This window comes from Diabrotica virgifera, chromosome 4, assembly GCF_917563875.1.
Source record: "Diabrotica virgifera virgifera chromosome 4, PGI_DIABVI_V3a".
NCBI lineage: Eukaryota > Metazoa > Arthropoda > Insecta > Coleoptera > Chrysomelidae > Diabrotica > Diabrotica virgifera.
In genome coordinates this window covers 3,397,830-3,419,429 of record NC_065446.1, presented here as the reverse complement: position 1 = coordinate 3,419,429, position 21,600 = coordinate 3,397,830, and the positions used below count along the sequence as shown (strand labels likewise).

General features: G+C 31.5%; 1 protein-coding gene across 3 annotated transcripts in view; it reads right to left on the bottom strand.

Moving 5' to 3' along the window:
• Positions 1 to 788: 788 nt before the first annotated feature.
• Positions 789 to 21,600, bottom strand: part of LOC126882883 (uncharacterized) — a 39,851-nt gene continuing 19,039 nt past the window's right edge. The window contains exons 4-7 of one of the 3 annotated variants that reach the window (XM_050647946.1): positions 19,369 to 19,506; positions 13,019 to 13,135; positions 4,055 to 4,108; positions 789 to 1,083 (exon numbers count right to left, since the gene is read on the bottom strand). In XM_050647946.1, the coding sequence (XP_050503903.1) occupies positions 944 to 1,083; positions 4,055 to 4,108; positions 13,019 to 13,135; positions 19,369 to 19,506 (449 nt within the window). In that variant the 3' untranslated portion in view covers positions 789 to 943. Of the gene's footprint in view, positions 1,084 to 4,054; positions 4,109 to 7,272; positions 7,460 to 13,018; positions 13,136 to 19,368; positions 19,507 to 21,600 lie in introns of those variants that run through there. The other 2 variants (XM_050647947.1, XM_050647948.1) reach the window with 2 other exon arrangements.

Genomic DNA, 21,600 nt, shown 5'->3' with positions numbered 1-21,600 from the left:
TATTTCTCTTTCTTCTAAGATAAAGTAACCAAAACGTTATAATTTGATTTCGCTCCGTATAATATAACTATACCTTTTACGGCCGGTTTCACAAAGTAAAGTTAAGAGATAACCAAATGTTACCCCAATATTTTATAATGAGGGAACCTCTGGTTATCTCTTAACCACAAGTTAACTTTACTTTGTGAAACCGGCCGTTATTCTACGAAATTATATTTAGTTTTATAGGGTAAACGACTCGGTGAGGACTGGAGTAGGGCGGCCGTCACGTCTTATGTGAAATTATCTAAAAACAACATTTAAAACGAGGAGTACAACATTTAAAAACAAGTGGATGACGGAGGGTCTTTTATGCCTGGTTGCACCAACAGATCTTAAGCACCAGCTTAGCTAAGCTCTACTTATAGATAGGGCCTCCTTGAGTATCACTTACGTTGCACCATAATTTTAGATTCTTACCTTATTATCAGTTATATCTATTATTATATTATGATATTCTTATTGTAATATATTATAATTACATTATATTAATTCTTATGATATTCTCGACTTAAGCTTAAGATCTGTTGGTGCAATTCTGTACATAAAAAACATAGATTGTAATGTTGTTCTGAAGCTATTTCCTCGTGGCATCTTTGTAATAAACTCTTCTAAATGGGAAATAATTCTGATAATATTTTTAATTCTGATAATTTTCTGAATACCCAGTTGGTTTTAGACTCGCCAATTCCGAATAAAGTGCACTTGTTCTATAAATTACAGCAAACCATCAAATAAAACTCCATTAATTTCTACCATTATCATTTAATATAATAACCATTCTTAACATGCCACTAATTTTAAAACATACATGAATAGAAGTAAATATAAAAATTTTCAGGTTCCATATATCTTTAATTGATTAATATTAAAGCTTAGGTACATATAAATTGACCAATACTGTTTATCCAAAGAAAGGTATTTTAATATTTGGACTAATTTTAATGCTACCGCTGATAACTCCTTTAATAATATCAGTAATAACGTTGCTAATAACGTCTTTATATTGGCCAGCTATTTGGACAACCGTCTTGGAGATTGCATCTGAAAAAACATTTAATATAACTCATGCGCAGCGAATGTGTTAAGTAGATACTAAAATATGCAATATAATATAATAGTACTTATAAATAATCTAATAATTTATTATTATTTTTAAAAATAATCAGTAGTAATTACACAAGAGCTTTAAAATTATCGATTTGTATCCCGAGTGACACTTTGGCAGTTTTAATTGCACGACCCGGAGGGAGTGAAATTATGTCAAAGTGTCACGAGGGCAAAACAAATCCAAAATTCGAGTTCGAGGGTAATTCGGTACGATTATTTCATGAATAAAACAGTATTTTTAAATAATTTTAAATTATATTTTATTGATATCTTCGCCTGACTATTTTCTAAACTTATTTCTTGTTGTTCTCTGTGACAAGTTGTAAAACATTAATTGTCATTAATGTCACTGAATGTATTTTTGCGTAGCAACGAAGTGCATCTGACGTAAACTACTTGGCGAAGGGAAATTATCAGTAGTAATTGCACAAGAGCTCTAAAATTATTGAATTTTTCCCGAGTGTCACTTTGGCAGTTTTAATTTCACGAGCCGAAGGCGAGTGAATTTATGTCAAAGTGTCACGAGGGCAAAAATTCTATATTGATTTTAGAGTTCGAGTGCAATTTGTTTCGATTATTTCATGAATAGAACTGTTCAAAACCAAAATTTTATTGTAATTTATATATGTAAGTACCAATTAGTGAAATTAAACACAAAGTTGTTATAAATATGTATTTGACGGTTGAAAGTCATCACTTTTATAATTTTTAAAACATTTGTTATTAATGTCACTGAATGTATTTTTTCGTAGCAACGAAGGGCATCTGACGTAATATGCTTAACGACGGGAGATTATCAAAAATTATCACGTTAATTTGCATGTCTGTAGCTTTCTATTGGTCAGAATCTCCTATGAATGAAATAATCAGTAATAATTGCACAAGAGCTCTAAAATTATTGAATTTTTCCCGAGTGTCACTTTGACAGTTTTAATTTCACGAGCTGAAGGCGAGTGAAATTATTTCAAAGTGTCACGAGGGCAAAAATTCTATATTAATTTTAGAGATCGAGTGCAATTTGTTGCGATTATTTCATGAATAAAACTGTTCAAAACCAAAATTTTATTGTAATTTATTTATGTAAGTACAAGTTAGTACAATTAAACACACAGTTGTTATAAATATTTCACGGTTGAAAGTCATCACTTTTATAATTTTTAAAACATTAATTGTGATTAATGTCACTGAATCTATTTTTTCGTAGCAACGAAGGGCATCTGACGTAATATAATTGACGACGGGATATTATGAAAAATTATCGATTTAATTTAGATTTCTGTAGCTTTCTATTGGTCAGAATCTCTATGAATGAAATAATCAGTAGTAATTGCACAAGAGCTCTAAAATTATTGAATTTTTCCCGAGTGACACTTTGACAGTTTTAAATTCACGAGCCGAAGGCGAGTGAAATCATGTCAAAGTGTCACGAGGGCAAAAGTTCTATATTAATTTTAGAGATCGAGTGCAATTTGTTGCGATTATTTCATGAATAAAACTGTTCAAAATCAAAATTTTATTGTAATTTATTTATGTAAGTAGTATAAATTAGTACATACAATTAAAAACACAGTTGTTATAAATATTTGATGGTTGAAATTCATCACTTTTATAATTTTTAAAACATTAATTGTCATTAATGTCACTGAATGTATTTTTTCGTAGCAACGTAGGGCATCTGACGATACTTGACGACGGGATATTATCAAAAATTATCGGGTATAATATCACAAGAGAGTGAGAATAAATTGAAAATAATGCGACAGTTTTTCGAAAATTTGTTGTCTTGCAATAGACACGAGAGCCCGCAGTGCTTGAGTGGCTATTGCCCAATGACAACAAATTTGAGTAAAAATTAAGCATTATTTTCTTATTTATTCTTACTGGCGTGTGAGATTCGTAAGATTATTTTTTAATACGTATATTATGGATATTTTCTTAAATGTGACAGTTGTCAAAACTAGGAAACTGGTTGCCATTAAACAGAAACAATCTACTTAAAAAAAATTCTATCGGTAATTTTCTACAGTAGATAATTCTCAGTATAATTTTAATCTGATTGGACCGAATTAAACACGTGATCAAATATCTTACTATACGATTGGAAGTTAAAATCGTCAAAAAATAATCAGTTTAATTTTTATTTCTGTAGCTTTCTATTGGTCAGAATCTCCTATGAATGAAATAATAAAAAATAATAGCTCTAATTTTTATTCTTGTAGGTTTCTATTGGTCAGAATCTCTATGTATGAAATAATCTCTATTATTCATTAAAGGGTAAGTATTTTTTTATTAAGGGAGATCTTTCATCTAACATATATATTAAAATTAAAAATTTATAAACACAACTTTTAGTTTATTTTTATTCACTTTTGTGGGTATAAAAAGAATTAGTTCGCTAAAGATTATCATCACGGTGAACGACAAGTCGTGAATTCAATTATAGATTCCCTTGTCGACTAATTCACCACTCTGTTCCTATTTTAGTTGCTACCTATTTTGACTCGGATATATTGGTTGGAGAATCTAAGAGAATCATTTGGTTGCAGCTCAAAAGAACTCTTTAGAGCTGTTGTGAAAAGAGTGTTTTCTCTTTTAGCAAGACAGGTTGCTGGCTTCGCTTTCCAACCCTCTTCTTTTCAGGACTGGTCCGTCTGCCCTGTTGTTAAGGTATTCGACCTATCCAACAGCAGCACAAGTAAAGTGTTTTGGAAATACCGAAATATGACAAAGTTTCTGCAGCTGACAGTTAAACTGTTAAATAAAAATCTCTTTAAAAAATCATGGCTTAATTTTAAACATCTGAGAATATCTGAGAAGCTGCAAAACACAGCTTTAACACAAAGTGAAATTAAGTCTTAATCTTTTCTTCTTCTTTCCTTGAACAAAGAAATATTAGTATTCTTACCTGGTATTTTTCCAAAACATTCACAGATGGCGTCAATCATATATTTTATGATATCTAAAACAGAAAAGGTACCTCAATTTTGTGTCAGTTATGATGTAATCCTTCCGGTGAGTACCGATCCCAAAAGGATAGAAACTATTTTTATTTATTAATACATATTTAACAAAATGAAAAATTTACCATCCAGCTGAGATTCGAACTCACAACCCTTGAATCCAAAGGTAGGCTCTCGTAATCCCACTAAGATGGGGATAATAATTTATTGAATTATATTAAATTATTAATAAAATATAAAGGTGTATCATTTAAATTTAATTATTATTTAGAATAAATAAGATGTTTAGATATCTGATAATGTTTAGATTTAATATCTGAGTATAGCTTGAAAGGAATTTATTAAGGGGAACGGAGCAAAATGCAAAATTTTGACGCATGTCAAAATTTTCAATGTGTTTTAAATGTATTCATTTTTTTCGAATCCTGAGAAAACCAATAAGTATTTTTGAAAAATTTAAACGCAGAATGAAAGACTACTTTTGAATGAAATATTTGCAACTAAAAATCACACTAAATTTTCTCTTTTATTTTCCTCCTGTAACTTATTAAAATAAAATTTATAGAAGTTTTCAGGGAATTTCGGCCCTCGGTAATAATGTAATCTTTCATTCTGCGTTTAAATTTTTCAAAAATATTTATTAGTTTTTTCAGGATTAAAAAAATGGATACATTTAAAACATATTGAAAATTTTGACATGCGTCAAAATTTTGCATTTTGTTCCGTTCCCCTTAACAACTAACGTTAAGTAGGTTAGTAGAAATATATTGTTTTTATAGTTATAAATTTTGAACGTTTGAAATATGGGGATGTACGAAACCATCAAACACCAAAATTCTGCAGACATACCAATCAAAAACTTTAAGAATCATTGCAAATGCACCCTGGTATATTTCAAACCAAACATTACATGAGGACTTAAAAATACCATTCGTAAAAGACGTAATAGGACTGCAGGCGACCAAACATAGAAAAAGAAGTATCAATCACAACAACGAGCTGATTTTCACGCTTACCAATCGTCCATTACCATTTCGGAGACTCAAGAGACAGTGGCCAGAAGACTTGTGTGAGTGGCACTTGTGTTAGTGAAGACAGTGGTGAATAAGGTGAACTTATCGGTTTTACTTAATGCTCCTTTGTAGAGAGTAGAGTGTAAATTTCCAAGTTTCAAATAAAAAAAATATAAATGAAATGTTTTACGTTTTTATAACGGACTCCCCTTTAAAGGTGGTGAATTGACTCTTCCATCTATTTTAGTACGTGTTTTACGTTGACGATTCAAATATCCTTACTCCAAATATTTTCTACTTGAAGAAAAATAATTTAAAGCTTTATGTTACTTTATATTTACTTGGTTTACATGCAGGACGGACGTTTATTATTTTAATAATTTAATTTTTAATTCTTTGAAAGTTTGTTGATCCTAAAATTTTGAAAAAATTGTGAGACGCGAGTAGAAAATAGCAGCTAAAAATCGACATTTTGATTCGAAATAATACAGTTTTCTAACTCTTAACGTGAAGTAAAAACTGCTTTGTGTAACTGGTATAAAATTGAATTAGGAATTAAAAATTCGAAAAAATCCAAATAGATTACATTAATTGTTTAAAACGTTTTCGGACTTATCAGTGCATCCTCAGTAAACTCAGAGTCCTTGCTAAATAGCCACAAAACTAAACAGTGGTTGGATTAATTGTTTAATCTGCATTATAAATATGTGAAAATAATGCGACTTGAAGTCAATGACAATGAATTGCTTCCAGAAACATGTGAACTCTACTTTAACAGTATTATGCGTACGCTTTGGACCACGTTAGGCTGCCAATAATTTTTGGCAGAATCTTGTCTTCAACTGAAAATTACTACCCGAAGTTATCATAACTTTTAAACGATATATGTATGTATTAATATGTACCTGATTGGCTGTGGATTTATTATTCAATATACAGGGTGTCCTGAAAAGATTGGTCATAAATTATACCACAGATTCTGGGGTCAAAAATAGGTTGATTGAACCTCACTTACCTATATACAATAGTGCACACAAAAAAAGTTACAGCCCTTTGAAGTTACAAAATGAAAATCAATTTTTTTTTTCATATATCGAAAATCCTTAGAGATTTTTCATTGACAATGGACATGTGGCATTCTTATGGCAGCAGCATCTTAAATAAAAATTAAAGTAAAATTTGTGTGTCCCATAAAAATTTTATGGGGATTTTGTTCCCTTAAACCCCCCAAAGTTTTGTGTACGTTCCAATTTAATTATTATTGTGGCACCATTAGTTAAACACACTGTTTTTAAAACATTTTTGCCTCCTTGGGCTTTTTCGATAAGCCAGTGTTTATCGAGATATTTGGAGTATTTATCGAATCCACCACATATTTGTATATTGTATATGGTTAAGTACGATTATAGAGACCTGTTAATAATCTGAAAATGTATTTATAATTTACATTTTTAGGTATATTTTGAAAAAGAAGCCACATCTCGATAAAAGGTGACTTATCAAAAAAGACTAAGAGGCAAAAAAGTTTTAAAAACACTGTGTTTAACTAATGGTACCACAATAATAGTTTAATTGGAACGTACACAAACATTTGGGGGATTTAAAGGAACAAAACTCCCATAAAAATTTTATGTAAATATATTAAAAAAGAAGCCGCATCTCGATAAAAACTCGCTTATCGAAAAAATACTAAGCGACAAAAGTGTTTTAAAAACGTTGTGTTTAACTAATGGTACCACAATAATGAATTAGTTAGAACGTACACAAAAGTTTGGGGGCGTTTAAGGTATCAAAACCCCCATAAAATTTTTATGGGGTGGACAAGTCTCACTATAATTTTGTTTTAAGATGATCCTGCCATAAGAATAATACATGTTCATGTTCAATAAAAAATATTTAATGGTTTTCGATATATTGAAAAAAATCGATTTTCATTTTGTAACTTCAAAGGGCTATAACTTTTTTATGAGCACATTTGTACTAAGGTTAGTTAGGTTCAATCGAACTATTTTTGACTCCAGAATATATGGTATAATTTATGACCAATCTTTGCGGGACACCCTGTATAATAAAATTCAATTTGATTTTTAATATTATTTGGGCTATAATAGATAGTAGCGTTGCTGGGAAAAGTTTTAAAATTTCTGAAGAACAATTTAAGTAACAGTTTATTGTTAATAATAAATAATACAATAATAATAACAAGTTTAGCGGCTCATATCGTACTAGATTCAAAAGATCATCAAAGGAGCAGACATCGATATATCATATTGGAATAACCATCCTACAGAAGATGAACTGCAGAAATGTCGTAAATGGTTTTAAATTGCACAATAGCTACAATTAAAAATATATATTTAGTTAAAATATATCTTGTAAAAATTAGTAATATTTTAAGATATCCATATATGCCCGATTTTTTAAATAATATAATTAAAATTAATTTAATTATTATTACTAAACATTTACTACATTTTAACAAGTTACACCTACTAAACCTACTAAAAATTAGGGACGTCCAACTGCTTATCAAGAATATGCCAGTGGACCGAGTAAAACAGTATAACTATCTTGGAACAATAGTAAACGAACAATGGTGTCACTCACAAGAAGTAGAATGTAGAATAGAGGGTAGGAGTGCATTCAACAACATGGCCAAACTCTTTAAATAGTTCAGAGAAATAAGGAAAAAAAATAGCCTGTTGGTGACACAACCCCCTCCAGGCCGAAACCAAATTTTTTGAGTAATATGGACATCTATAATAATAACCTATATATTTCCTGCAGCCGATTTTGATGATATACATAGTTATAAACAAATGAAGATCAAAAAACGGTAAATTTTCGCGTTTTTCGTCTATTACTAAGAAAATAGGCATTTTAAACAAATTTGAGAGTAAGAAACTCATAAACGGTATAAAAAAACTTCAATATGACGTTTGCTTAATATATTTATCCTTATTGGTTGCTTAGAAAATTGTAAAATAAATCATACATTTTGAGTTTTTATAAATATTTATAACTTATGTAAAAATTAACTTAGAACCTTCTTATTACACGGAATTCTGAGACTTATGGTGCTTAATTCATACCCTAAATTTCGAAGAAATTGGTCAAATAGTTTAAAAGTTATTTAATTTGTTTATCCCAAATTTAATTTTTTTGCAACACTGTAAGTCAGAAAATGATGAAGCTACAGTAATACTTTGGATAGTTTATGGAAGAAGGAAATTTACAGTATTAATATAATTAAAAAAAATTACAAAAAATAATTAAAAATATTGCAAAATTATTTTGCAAAAACATGTGAATTAAATAAATGGGGGGGCTAATTTTGTCCCTAATTGTCCTAGGACAATTGTTTTTCTTTCTAAATGTGTATAAAAATTCAGTCTTTCTAAATATGAAAAAATAATTTTTCAACAGGTAACGGTTGAAAAGTTATTCTCATTGATTATAAGTAAGCAAAAATTCGACATGTTTTTTCAAAATAATTTTACACTGTTTGAAATTATTTTTTGTCATTTATTTTCAATAATGGTAATAGTATAAATGTTCTTCTTTCACAAAACTGTCCTAAGTATGATTGTAGCCTCATAATTTTCTGACTTGTAGTGTTGCAAAAAAAAAATGAATTTGGGATAAACAAATTAAATAACTATTTGACCAATTGCTTTGAAATTTAAAATATAATTTAAGTACAAGAAGTATCAGCATTCCGTGTAATAAGAAGGTTCTAAGTTAATTTTTAAATAAGTTATGAATATTTTTAAAAACTCAAAATTTATGATTTATTTTGCAATTTTCTAAGCAACCAATAAGGATGGACATATTCAGCGAACGCCATATTGAAGTTTTTTATACGATTTATGAGTTTCTTACACTCAAATTTGTTTAAAGTGCTTAACTTTTTGGTAATAGACGAAAAAAGCGAAAATTTAGCGTTTTTTGATCTTTATTTGTTTATAACTATGTATATCATCAAAATCGGCTGCAGGAAACATATAGGTTAATAATATACAGCGTGTCTACTTAAGTTGGAAACATATGGGAAACTTTTTTATTATTAATTTTACGAAAAAAAGTTATTCTTTATAAAAAGTTCTGCATGTCCCAAAACCTAAGATTCAATCATAAGATATCAAGTTTTCTCAATATTATACGAGGTATGTCAAAAAATATTAATTTCGGTCAAGGGTAAAGTACCTTTATTTCTCTCAATATCGAAAATTCTTATGATAGAAAGTTGTTTGGAATTAAAAACTAAGATCAAATATGCAATTACATGCATCTAATTGAAATAAAAAATTTTTCTCGAACTTATGGATACCCAACATCGTTTTTAAATATTACAAATATGATAACTCGTTTATTATTCATTTTACGAAAAAAAGTTATTCTTCATAAAAAGCTTTGCATGATCTAAAACCTAAGACACAACCATGATATATCAACTTTTATTAATTTTATACGAGGTGTGTCAAAAAATATGAAATTCTCTCAAGATTATAGTACCTTTATATTTCACAATATTTCAATTAGAAGGATGTAATTGCATATTGAAACATAGTTTTTAATTCTAAACAACTTTTTTAATAACGCTTTCCAATATTGTGAAAAATAAAGGTACTTTATTCTTGAGTGAAATTCATATTTTTTGACATACCTCGTATAAAATTAATAAAATGTGATATCTGATGGTTGCATCTTCGGTCTTAGGACATATAGAGCTTTTTATAAAGAATACCTTTTTTTCGTAAAAGTAATAATAAAAGAGTTATCGTATGTGTAATAAATAAAAACGAAGTTAGTATCAATAAATTTGAGAAAAATTTGGAAAATATTTTTTTCCAATTAGAAGCATGTAATTGCATATTTGATCTTAGTTTTTATTTCCAAACAACTTTTCATAATAAGAATTTTCGATATTGAGAGAAATAAAGGTACTTTACTCTTAAACGAAGTTTATATTTTTTGACATACCTCGTATAATATTGACAAAATTTGATATCTGGTGATTAAATCTTAGGTTTAAGAGCGTGCAGAACTTTTTATAAAGAATAACTTTTTTTCGTAAAATGAATAACAAAAAAGTTTCCCATATGCTTCCAACTTAAGTAGACACGCTGTAGATGTCCATACTACTCAAAAAATTTGGTTTCGTCCTGGAGGGGGATGTGTCACGAGAAAAATCTTATTTCTCTGGACTAAAAAGCCACAACCTCGATCTGGAGATAAAAATAAGTCTCCTACGATGTTATAGCTTCTCAATATTATACTACGAAGTTGAATCCTGGACACCTACTGAAGCGATGGAGAAAAAACTTGAAGCCTTCGAGATATGACTATAAAGGCGAATTCTAAGGATGTCATGGACCGTACTACGAAGAATGAGGAAAGAAGGAGAAGGGATGTATATACAGTTAAAAGGAGAAACGTAGGATATCTCCGACGCATAATGAGAAACAGCATTAAATACGGATTACTGAAAATAATCTATCAAGGCAAAGTATTCAAAAAGCGAGGAATTGGGAGAAGAAGAATATCATGGTTAATAAAGTTGAGGAAATGATTCTCCACAACAACAACTAATCTATTTAAAGCATCAGTTAATAAAATAATTATAGCCAGAATGATTGCCATTATTCGAAACGGATAGTCACCAAACTAAGAAAGAAGAAGACTGAACCTACCGAACGAGTTACTACTTTGTGTCTATCGAACCATCCACCTGATTAGCCGTGTTTTAAAAATATTTTTTCGAATTTTGCGGCATAAGAAAATTTATAAGACGAAAAAAAATTGCAACTGTGTTGAAAATAAAAAAAAAATCATGCAATCAAATGCGAAAACTTAGTTAAATAAGTACAAAGAACACAAAATTTATTATTTAGTGATTCCTTTTTGATTTAAACATGTTTAAAATAAAAACTAAATAAAAAGATATTAATTCTATGGAAATAAAAGGCAGATATCGAGCACCTACTTTATTAAATCTTGCCCAAGTATACTTACGCTCCTAGAGCATCATGAGGAGTGTTTCGTCAAATTAGGAAGGTATCCTTGAATGCCGTAACATTTGTTTAAATTAAGTAATTTCAGAGATTAACTTATAACATACACTTTCAAACGTCAAACATTTTGCACGATAGATTTATACCGAAACGTTTCTAGGAGAATATAAGGCAGGATTTAGGCGTGGACGTTCAACCATTAACCAGATCTTTACACTACGTCAGATGTTGGGAAAAGCGCAAGAGTTTAACATATATATGTACCATATTTTTGTCGATTTTAAAGCTGCATATGACGGTGTCTTAAGACCAAGTCTCTACAACGCTATGAATGAGTTAGGAATTTCAAAAAAACTGATACGTATGATAAAAGTGACAATGGCGAAGATGATATCAGCAATAAAAATTCAAAACGATTTGTCAACCCCATTTGAAATACATAGCGGGTTAAAGAAGGGAGAAGCGCTGACGTGTCAACTTTTTAATGTAGCATTAGAAAAAGTCGCACGAGACGCTAATTTAGATAGCAGGGGAACAATATTCAATAGATCAGTCCAAATTCTAGCATATGCAGACGACGTGGATATTATAACAATAATCAGAGCGAGAACTGCGGAAATCCTAACCGAGCTAATAGCAGCAGTACAACGAATGGGGTTACATATAAATCGAAATAAAACCAAATTCATGGCGACTAACACCAACACAAGAGCTGGAAATGTTGACGCAGATCTAATCATCAATGACCAAAACTTCGAGGCGGTCAAAGAGTTCATTTATATCTAGGGACATCGGTTAACCCCAATAATATCACATCAGTGGAAATAAAAAGACGAATAATAATTGCAAACAGGTGTTATCATGGTCTATCGAAGTACTTATCTAACAAACGTCTGTCTCAAAAAACTCGCATAGGGCCGTATAGAACATTGATAGTCCCCGTGCTCACATATGGATCAGAGGCATGGACGCTAACTAAAACAGATGAATCCGCTCTATCGATTAATGAAAGAAAGGTGCTACGTAAGATATTCGGAGCAGTCTGTGAGAACGGAATATGGAGACGTAGATATAACTTTGAACTGCAGAATATCTACAAGCATACGTTTGATGGAAAATATATTATCACTATAATTCTAACAGCGCAATCAGTGGGAATGAGAAGACGGGGTAGACCAAAACTGAGGTGGATGGACGAAGTAACCCAAGATGCCGAGAAGTTCGGAGTCGGCAACTGGAAAATGCAAGCAAGGGACAGAACAGAATGACGTAGAAAGCTTGAGAAGGTCGAGGCCCTCTAAGGGCTGTAGCACTAAGATGATGATGGTATAACACATACTGGACAAAGGACAAACAGATTAAAAAATTAAATACCTGTACTATACCTGGTAAATATCGAAGATGGCGGTGCCTAATAGTTATGTACCTAACGTTGTACCGACATTTAATTTGAATATGTTTGTCCTTTGTCCAGTGTGTGTTATATTTATGTCACAATATGATAATTTCTGTCATTACTTAATTTAAACAAATGTTACGACATTCAAGGTACGAAGGATACCTTCCTGATTTGACGAATTACCCCTGAAGATGCTCTAGGAGCGAAAATATACTTGGGCAACATTTAATAAATTCAGTACTAGATATCTGCCTTTTATTTCGATAAAATTTATATAATCGAGTATTCAACCATGTCCGATTTTACCAAAAAATATATTATTTAAATAATATCTGTACAAAAATAATGTAATATTAATCTATCGTGTAGAGATTTAGTAAGTACTTATTTATTTATTTGCATTCTCGAATCAGCGCCCCCTGAACAAAATTATCACCGGCAGTCACTGTCTAAAAGTAAATAAATCTAATAGATAATACTAACCTTCTATATTAGGAAAAGGTGGTAATGCTGGCAACTTTATAATTATATTCTCAATTAAGGTTTGAAGAAAATCAAAATATAGGGACACCAGCGTGACAATCAAATTGAAAATCTGTTCTGAAACAATTTAATAAAATTTAATTAAAACTGTATCAATATTAAAACAGTAAAGTTTATAACGCTTAAAACTAGAGTGAACGACTTAGCACTACTTAGACCATTTGTATTGAGCAACAATTAAGAGATTTAACAATTTTTTTTTTCAAAATTTACTGTAGTCGGCTATATACCATAAATCACAAAAATTTTAGTAAAAATCACAGATCGTATTCGGAACGACAATTCTATCGTCATTGCTGTGTACGAGATCACATGCTTGAGCCACTAAAATATCTGGGTCTTAAGCCTTTAAATGGTATAAAGTTATTATAAAGTTACAATTTTGTATTTAATAAATATTATGTGATATTTGAACTTTTCCTTGACTTTACATCACGGCAACGTAGAACTCCCAATGGTGTGGGTTGCTGGACCTAGAAGTAAACCTCACTAATTGGACTCTTCTTCTTCTTCATGTACCATGTCCTTTCAGAACGTTGGTTACCATCATAGCTATTTTAGTTTTATTCACTGCCACCTTAAATAGTATGCTTGTATCAACCCCATACCAGTCTTGCAAGTTGTTCAACCATGAGGTTCTTCTTCGTCTTGGATTGAGTTTGCCTGCTATCTTCCCTTGCATAATATTTTGTAGTCACCTATATTTGTGACCGCTCATTACATGTCCGAAATACTCCAGCTTTCTCTTATTGATGAGTTTTATAATCTCAGTAGTCTTGCTGAGACGTTCTAGCATTATGGATTTGCGAATCTTCTCCACCCAAGAAACTTTAAAATTATTTTATAGCACCATATTTAGAAAGCCTAAAGGCGATTTAGATCGATTTTATTAACAGTCCAGGACTCGACACCATAGAGTAAGGCCGAGAACACGTAGCAGCGAAGTAGGCGGATCCTCAATGCCAATTTTAGGTATCTGTTACATAATACCTTGAACATCCTTCTAAAAGCCGGTCTGGCCTGCTCTATTCTAGATCTAGTTTCGCCGTGAGTCTCTGCGTTACAATTTAATTTATGTCCAAGGTAATCTTGGTTTTATTTAAATTAGACGGTTTTCTATTCTATTGTTTACTTATTACGAGTATTTTGGTATTCCGTATGTTCAGATCCAGACCTGCTTCTTTACAACTCTCAACGACACTATCAAGTAATGTTTGCAGATTTTCTTGAGTAGAAGCTAGAATTACTATGTCGTCTGCATATCGCAAATTATTGATCAGTTCACCGTTCACAATTATTATTCCCTCTTGTTTTTTATAGACTTGGTTTTTTACGACTTATAACAGTACCTACATACTTACATTGCATGACTCTTAAGGCTTGTTAGGCGGAATTCGTTGCAGTGCTGTGGGTTTTTTGCTTTTTTGGTAGAGGAATGTACAATGCACATTGATTCTGGCCAATCTTGGGTTATTTTTATTGTATTATATCATATCAAATGCGGTTGAATAAAAGGACAAATAATTTTTTACACCATAGATACCCCTGAACTAAATCAAGATACATACTATTGCCAAATGTACTGAAGACGTGGCAATTCAGTTCCCATTTAGAGCCCGTTTTGTGAGGTTCTACCCTCTGGACATTGCAACACGCGTGGGGAGAGTTCTGTGATGCCTCAGGTTAACTTTAGGACTATTTTTAACATCACATCTGTTTAATCACATAATGTAACAAATTTTAAAACTTTATAACATTTATAGGGATTTCACCTAAATATTTCGGTGGGTCAGGAATGTACAGGGTTATTCACTATATTTTGACCCCCCTGTAAACTGCTTTATTTACAGAATTAGAAAAAATGTGAAATATAAAAGTTATTTGATTTTTAAAATATGATTTTTTGACATATATATCATACTAGTGACGTCATCCATCTGGGCGTGATGACGTAATCGACTATTTTTTTTAAATGATAATAGGGGTCGTGTGCTAGCTCATTTGAAAGGTAATTCAATTCTCTATTCAGTAATATAAACATTACGATAATTAAAAGATGAAGTTAGTTTTCAATCCTAATAGCAAAATTAATAACATTGAAAATATTAAAAAATATTACTAAAAGATTTTTAAATTGAAAACTTATTGGTACATTTCCCTGGTGACACCTCCAAGGCTTCTACAATTTGCAAGCCAAATGGATGCTGCAGTGAAGACAAAGGGAAGGAATTCTACACTATGCAATTCACATCCCCCGTCTGCAACTCGGTAAAGTTCCAACGGAAAATGCACCGGGTTACTCTACGGAGTAATACGACTATAAAATAAAAATGTATACCATTTTTATTCAGTTGCAATGCGAAGGCAAAACAATCTTACTTTTCAATTAGAATACGGAGCGCAGTCCAGTCCTCTGAATCGCGATTTTCGGCTCTTATTGGACAAAGATAAGATATTAAGATAATTATTTATACAGGGTGTCCAAAAATTTTTTTTGAATTAAATTAATTGACACAAAAGGAAGAATGTATGTAATTTATTTAATTTAAAATACATTTTACTGCTGTTAGAAAACAGAAATGAGAGTTTATTGCACAAATAAACATTGATTTTTGCTAAAATTCAATGTTCAAACTACCAAGAGGCAGATGGGTTGCACTTTGAACATTGAATTTAAGTGAAAAGTAATGTTTATTTATTCAATAAACATTTATTTCTGTTTTCTGACAGCAGTAGAATGTATTTTGAATTAAATAAATTACATACATTTGTAACGATATGATACCTCGGCAGGCGATGAGCTGCGATACCATAGACGACCGAAGGAGTGTCAGTGTTTGCGCATTCCTTCTTCATAGTACCGCTGGGGGAAATCGAAGGAGTAGTGGCAGCGAGAGCATATTTAAGGCGAACCAGGAGAATGAGAAGAAGAGTCGTGGGTAGCGTATTGAACTAACCATGACTCAACAGCTGCTGCTCGCGTATTGAACGAGCTTTAGCTGGCTTGGCAAAGATGCACCGTTTGTGAGGTGGAACTATGCCTAGGTAGACGCCACCGTAGTGACGTGGGGCCTTGCCACGATCGTTATCGCAGTAGGCGGTAGTAGCGAGGAATGATCTCCGGATCGGAATATAGGGCTATGTTGATTTAACGTAGCGACATTGTTATTGTATATATGGTTTATCGTATTATGTTAATGTTGCTATTATGATCGGATGACTGTAATAAAATTTAATATTGTTTTTCCTTTGCAGAAGATGGAATTATATTTTATTTTATTTGTTTTGAACTGTATATAATTACCTTTAATATATTTAATTTATTTTTAACTTGTGTTTTACTGAGTCTGTCGTTCTTAGAAGAACTACACATTACACATTCTTCTTTTTGTGTCAATTAATTTAATTAAAAAAAATGTTTTTGGACACCCTGTATAATTAATCATGTTAATGTTTATATTAATACTGAATAGGGAATTGAATAACTTTTCAAATGAGCTAGCACCCGACCCCTATTCCCATTTTTAAAAAATAGTCGATTACGTCATCACGCCCAAATGGATGACGTCACTAGTAAGATATATATGTCAAAAAATCATAATTTAAAAATCGAATAACTTTTGTATTTTACATTTTTTTCTAATTCTGTAAATAAAGCAGTTTACAGGGGTGTCAAAATATAGTGAATAACCTTGTACATTAACCTGTAATTAAACACTGGATTCTAAGCGCCCAGGAGAGAAGACAGTGGACAGAAATAGGGGTGGCCTATATCCAGTAGTGGCTGCAAAGGGCTGATTGATGATGATGATGATGATCATGATGATGATGATGAAACACTGATGATGGAATTAGTATTCCGAAAACGTTCTAGTCTGTGATGTAACCCTTTTTAGGGATTTTTATAAATGTGTATACCTTTCACAAACGAATTTAATTATTTTTTTTTAAATAATTTTTTACATCAACTAAAAAGTCTCAGAACTTACCATTATAATAAAAATTAAAATGATAAATAGTTATTTAAATCTGAAACTTTTCTTGTTGGAAGTTCTTTCTAGTCCGTTCTTTAACGGTAAAATATTGCAAAACCTCTAAATTTTAAAGAACCGCTTGGATTGACATGAAATATGGCATACACATAGCTAACATGTCAAAGAAAAAAAGTGATATTGTGCCGATACGTGCTTTTGCCCTGGGGGTGGTTTTCACCCCCTCTTGGGGGTGAAAAAATATTCGTCCAAAGAAGGTCAGGAAATGGATAAACTGGCTAATTTTAAGTAACTTTCGTTCTATACAGTTTTTTCACTAAGTCAATACTTTTCGAGTTATTTGGCAGTGAATATGTTCATTTTTTCAACAAAACAACCACGCTTTCAGACGGATTTTCGCAAATAACTCAAATAGTAAGTATTTTGTCGAAAAAAAATTCTTAGCAAAAATATAGCCTGTAAAAATTTTAAAAAAATGGTGTATATGTCACGTCTCCACACCTAGTAGAAGCAGAGTTATAGCTAATGAAAAATAGGTTCATATTCGTCAAATTCCAAATGGAATACTTTAACGTGAAATAACTAAAAATGAAGCACATTTCGGGGAAAACTCATTACAACTTATTTAAAGTGTTTAAAAAAAAGCTTCATTTTGTTTTAAAAAGAAATTCTAGCATCAAAATTAAACAAGTTACGCTCAAAATAAAGTTAGTCCCTTTTGGTTTTGGTAAAAAAATCGAGAAAATCACCCCCTAATTAGTATCTTAAATGAACTTAATCGTTACGACTTCACAAGTTTCTTGACTCGTGTATATATTGTTTATATGATCTGTAAGTTTCATCGGTTCAAAGTCCTTATTATTGAAAGGGCTGTAGTTAAAAGGGGTTGAACGAGTCACTGATCACGAATGTATGCAAATTTAGAAACACCAAATCTCAATAAATTTTTGTCTAACAGAAAAGCAAAAAAATACATGATATTCAGAAAAGCAAATCTGACTTTTTTTGTTTTTCGAGATTTTTGGTATCTCTAACAATTTTTAAGTTATTTTGAAAAAAAGCATATTTTTCAAAATTTTAATTTTTAAAAATTTTATTTTGAAACCAAATTTTTTCAAAAATAAGCACTTTAAATCGATGAAACTTACAGATAATATAAACACAACATAAGTAAAATAATTTGTGGAGCAGTAACGATTAATTTCATTTAAGTTGCTAATTAGGGGGTGGTCTTTCCGATTTTTTTTTGCAAAAACAAAAAGGAACCAACTTTATTTTGAGCGTAACTTGCTTAAATTTAATGCTAGAAACTTTTTGTAAAAACAAAAATAAAGCTTTTTTAAATACTTTAAAAAAGTTATAATGGGTCTTTCCCAAAAAGTGCTTAATTTTTTGGATATTTCACGTCGAAATATTCTATTTGAAATTTGGTGAATATGAATCTATTTTTCATTGGCTATAACTCTGGTTCTACGAGATCCAGAGACCTAACGTGTACACCATTCTTTTTTTACTTTTTTATAGGCTATATTTTTGCTAAGAACGTTTTTTTCGACAAAATACTTACTTTTTGAGTTATTTGCGAAAAACCGTCTAAAAATGTGGTTATTTTGTTTAAAAATGAACATATTCACTCGAAAATAACTCGAAAAGTGTTGACTTAGCGAAAAAGCTCTATAGAACAAAAGTTACTTAAAATTAGTCAGTTTACCCATTTCCTGACTTATTTTGGACATATATTTTTTCACCCCCAAGAGGGGGTGAAAGTCACCCCCAGGGCAAAAGCACACATCGGCACAATATCACTTTTTTTCTTTGACATGTAAGCTATATGTATGCCAAATTTCATGTCAATCCAAGCGGTTCTTTAAAATTTAGGGCAAAAACCGTGAAAGAATGGACTATTCTGGTACATCCTTAATCTGCGACTTTTACAATTTATAAGACAGCAGACGACGAATATAGAAAACAAATATGCAGTCACATTTCGATTTCATTCGTCTAGGAAACGGACAGAAAGAAACTTCGTTATACTCAAATCTGAGTAGAGATAGAAAAGTAAAAGATGGTTTTTGCTTGTTTTCGATGCAGAGGGATGCACAATCCCTGCACAGCTGTTTCTACCTTACAGGCTTCCTCAGCAGAGCTAGCGTGCACACATCTGTAACGAAAACCAGCCCCTTGTGCATCCCTCTGAACCGAGAACAAGCAAAAATCATATTTTACTTTTTTAAGAATAATTTTTTAAAAATGAATAACCATTTTCAATTTAATAATTGTTAATAATTTTTTACTTACCAACATTTGGAAATTCGGGAAACTTAGATACTGGAGGAAATTCTGGAAGCTTCTTTATTATAACGTTAATACTATTGTTCATGAAAACGATATAATTTTCTTCTAGTGTTATTAAAGTATTACCAATTATTCGAAGCTCTGTAAAGGAAAGAGTTTATGTTAAAATACTCTGAGTAAAATAAGTGCTAGCAAATTACGTCTTCTTCTTCTTTTGGTTTCTATCGGTTGTGGACGTTGGAAATCATATTGGAAATCATAACCTTGCTCGCTGCGGCTCGAAACAGTTCTGTTGTGGTTTTTTTAAACCATGTTCTCAAATTCCGCAGCCATGATATTCTCCTTCTACCGGGTCCTCGCTTACCTTTGACTGTACCTTGCAATATAGACTGCAGCAGGAAATAACGGTGCTGATTTTGAAACAGTCTCAAATTCATCGCCTTATAAATGAACCAGTCCGTCCCTGTGGTGACGAGTAAATTGGATGTAAGCATTATACAGCGAAAACTTTTTAATATATGCCACGGTATGTGACGATATGATGTTTTTCATTTGCCGTCCAAATACTCAGAAATAATGCGTTGTGTTGTGTTTCGGTTTACTATCAAAGGAATTTAATAACCTTTTGCGTCAAGAAGTCTGGGAAATGCTTATATAATAGAGCTGGTATGTCGACAGATAATGTCCGTAATATTGATAAAACTTTCGAGTGCTTGAGTTCTCAAAAGTGACTGTTAAAAATAGAGTCAGCAGTTTCGATGGGAACCGAAGATTTGCTTACAGCAAAAGTAGCGGTTTTCTATTGGTTAAGAAGAAGAGTCATAGCATCTGTGATGTTCTGATTATCATTTTCTCGCTATCTTATTGGCCGAAAAGTGTTTGGGTCATTATTATTGGACAAAGTATTCAATGGTTGCCAGAATAGGAGGTGAATTCTGTTGCTAGAGAGAAGAAATTCTTGTCCGGAATTAGGACAGGAGGTCAATTAAGTTTCAGCGGACATGCAGTGAAGAAGTCCAATTTTTGTTGTCTGTGCCAAAGACAGGGTCAGATGGAATCTTGAGAGATTCTGTAGTGTAAGTCGTAAGTGCGATGTGTTTGTCATAGGTACCATACCGGTATATTTTTTTGTGTTGTTCCGTTAAAATAAATGGAATAGTGTTCATAGTAGTGGCGTTTAGTATGCCTTTTAGTATGCGTAAGACTATGGAACTTCGTCTTTCGTATAAAAAAAAAGAACAAGTTGTGTAATAGTACTTTAGATCCGAAATTGTAAAGTGTAAGTGAAGTTCGCCGTACCACCTTACCAGAACTCCAGCGAGCTATACCAGTCCAGCAGCCCACAGTACACCCACCGCAGGTCATCAGGTATATGTAACAAACTGTTTGATTCTTTTTTCGAACTTTTGAAAACGCGAAAAATTTAATATGTTTATTTCCTTCTTACCAGTTCAGTTTTATTTTTTTTTAACAATTTTTCTATATAAATAAACTATGATTATGTTTCAAACTTATATGTCTTTTTATTATTTTTGCACAATCTATCTCTGATCCTTATTGTAATAGAACATACAGACTACCTCAGACGTCAATGGTAAGTACCGTTTTCTATTCAAAGGAATACCATTTTGAGTATTTTGTTTTGTAATTTTTGTATAGGCATATGGTAATAGATTTTGATTTGTTGATGGCGCCCAATTATTATTAATTTCTTTTCTTTATAACAAGTACTATTTCAAAAACAACGCCCCAATTCTCTGAGACTGTAGCTACCGGGGTATTACAAAAAGTTATGTAGCACGAATTTTGCCAAGCCTATGATCTAACATTATTGTCTAAGTATATTTTTATATTTATTTAATTTGTCGTGCTTCAATTTCTCATAAAGTATCCCAGATACTGCAATTCTATGCGTTTGATGGTAAACACAATCTCCGGTTCCTTCTTCATTCTTCCTTGCTGTCCATGATATTCTTAGCATTCTTCTATACAGCCACATCTCAAATGCTTTAAGTTTTTTAATAGTGGTGTCTGTAAGCGTCCATGCCTCTGTTCCATGCAATAATATAGACAAAACATAACATCTCAAATGTCTCATTTTTTATCTAGGGATATGTTGTGGCTTTTAAAGATGCTCATTTGGCTCATTTTGTTGAATATCGTTCTTGCCTTTCCTATGCGGCACTTTATTTCCTGTACATTGCTCCACTGGTCATTTATCATAGTTCCCAGGTA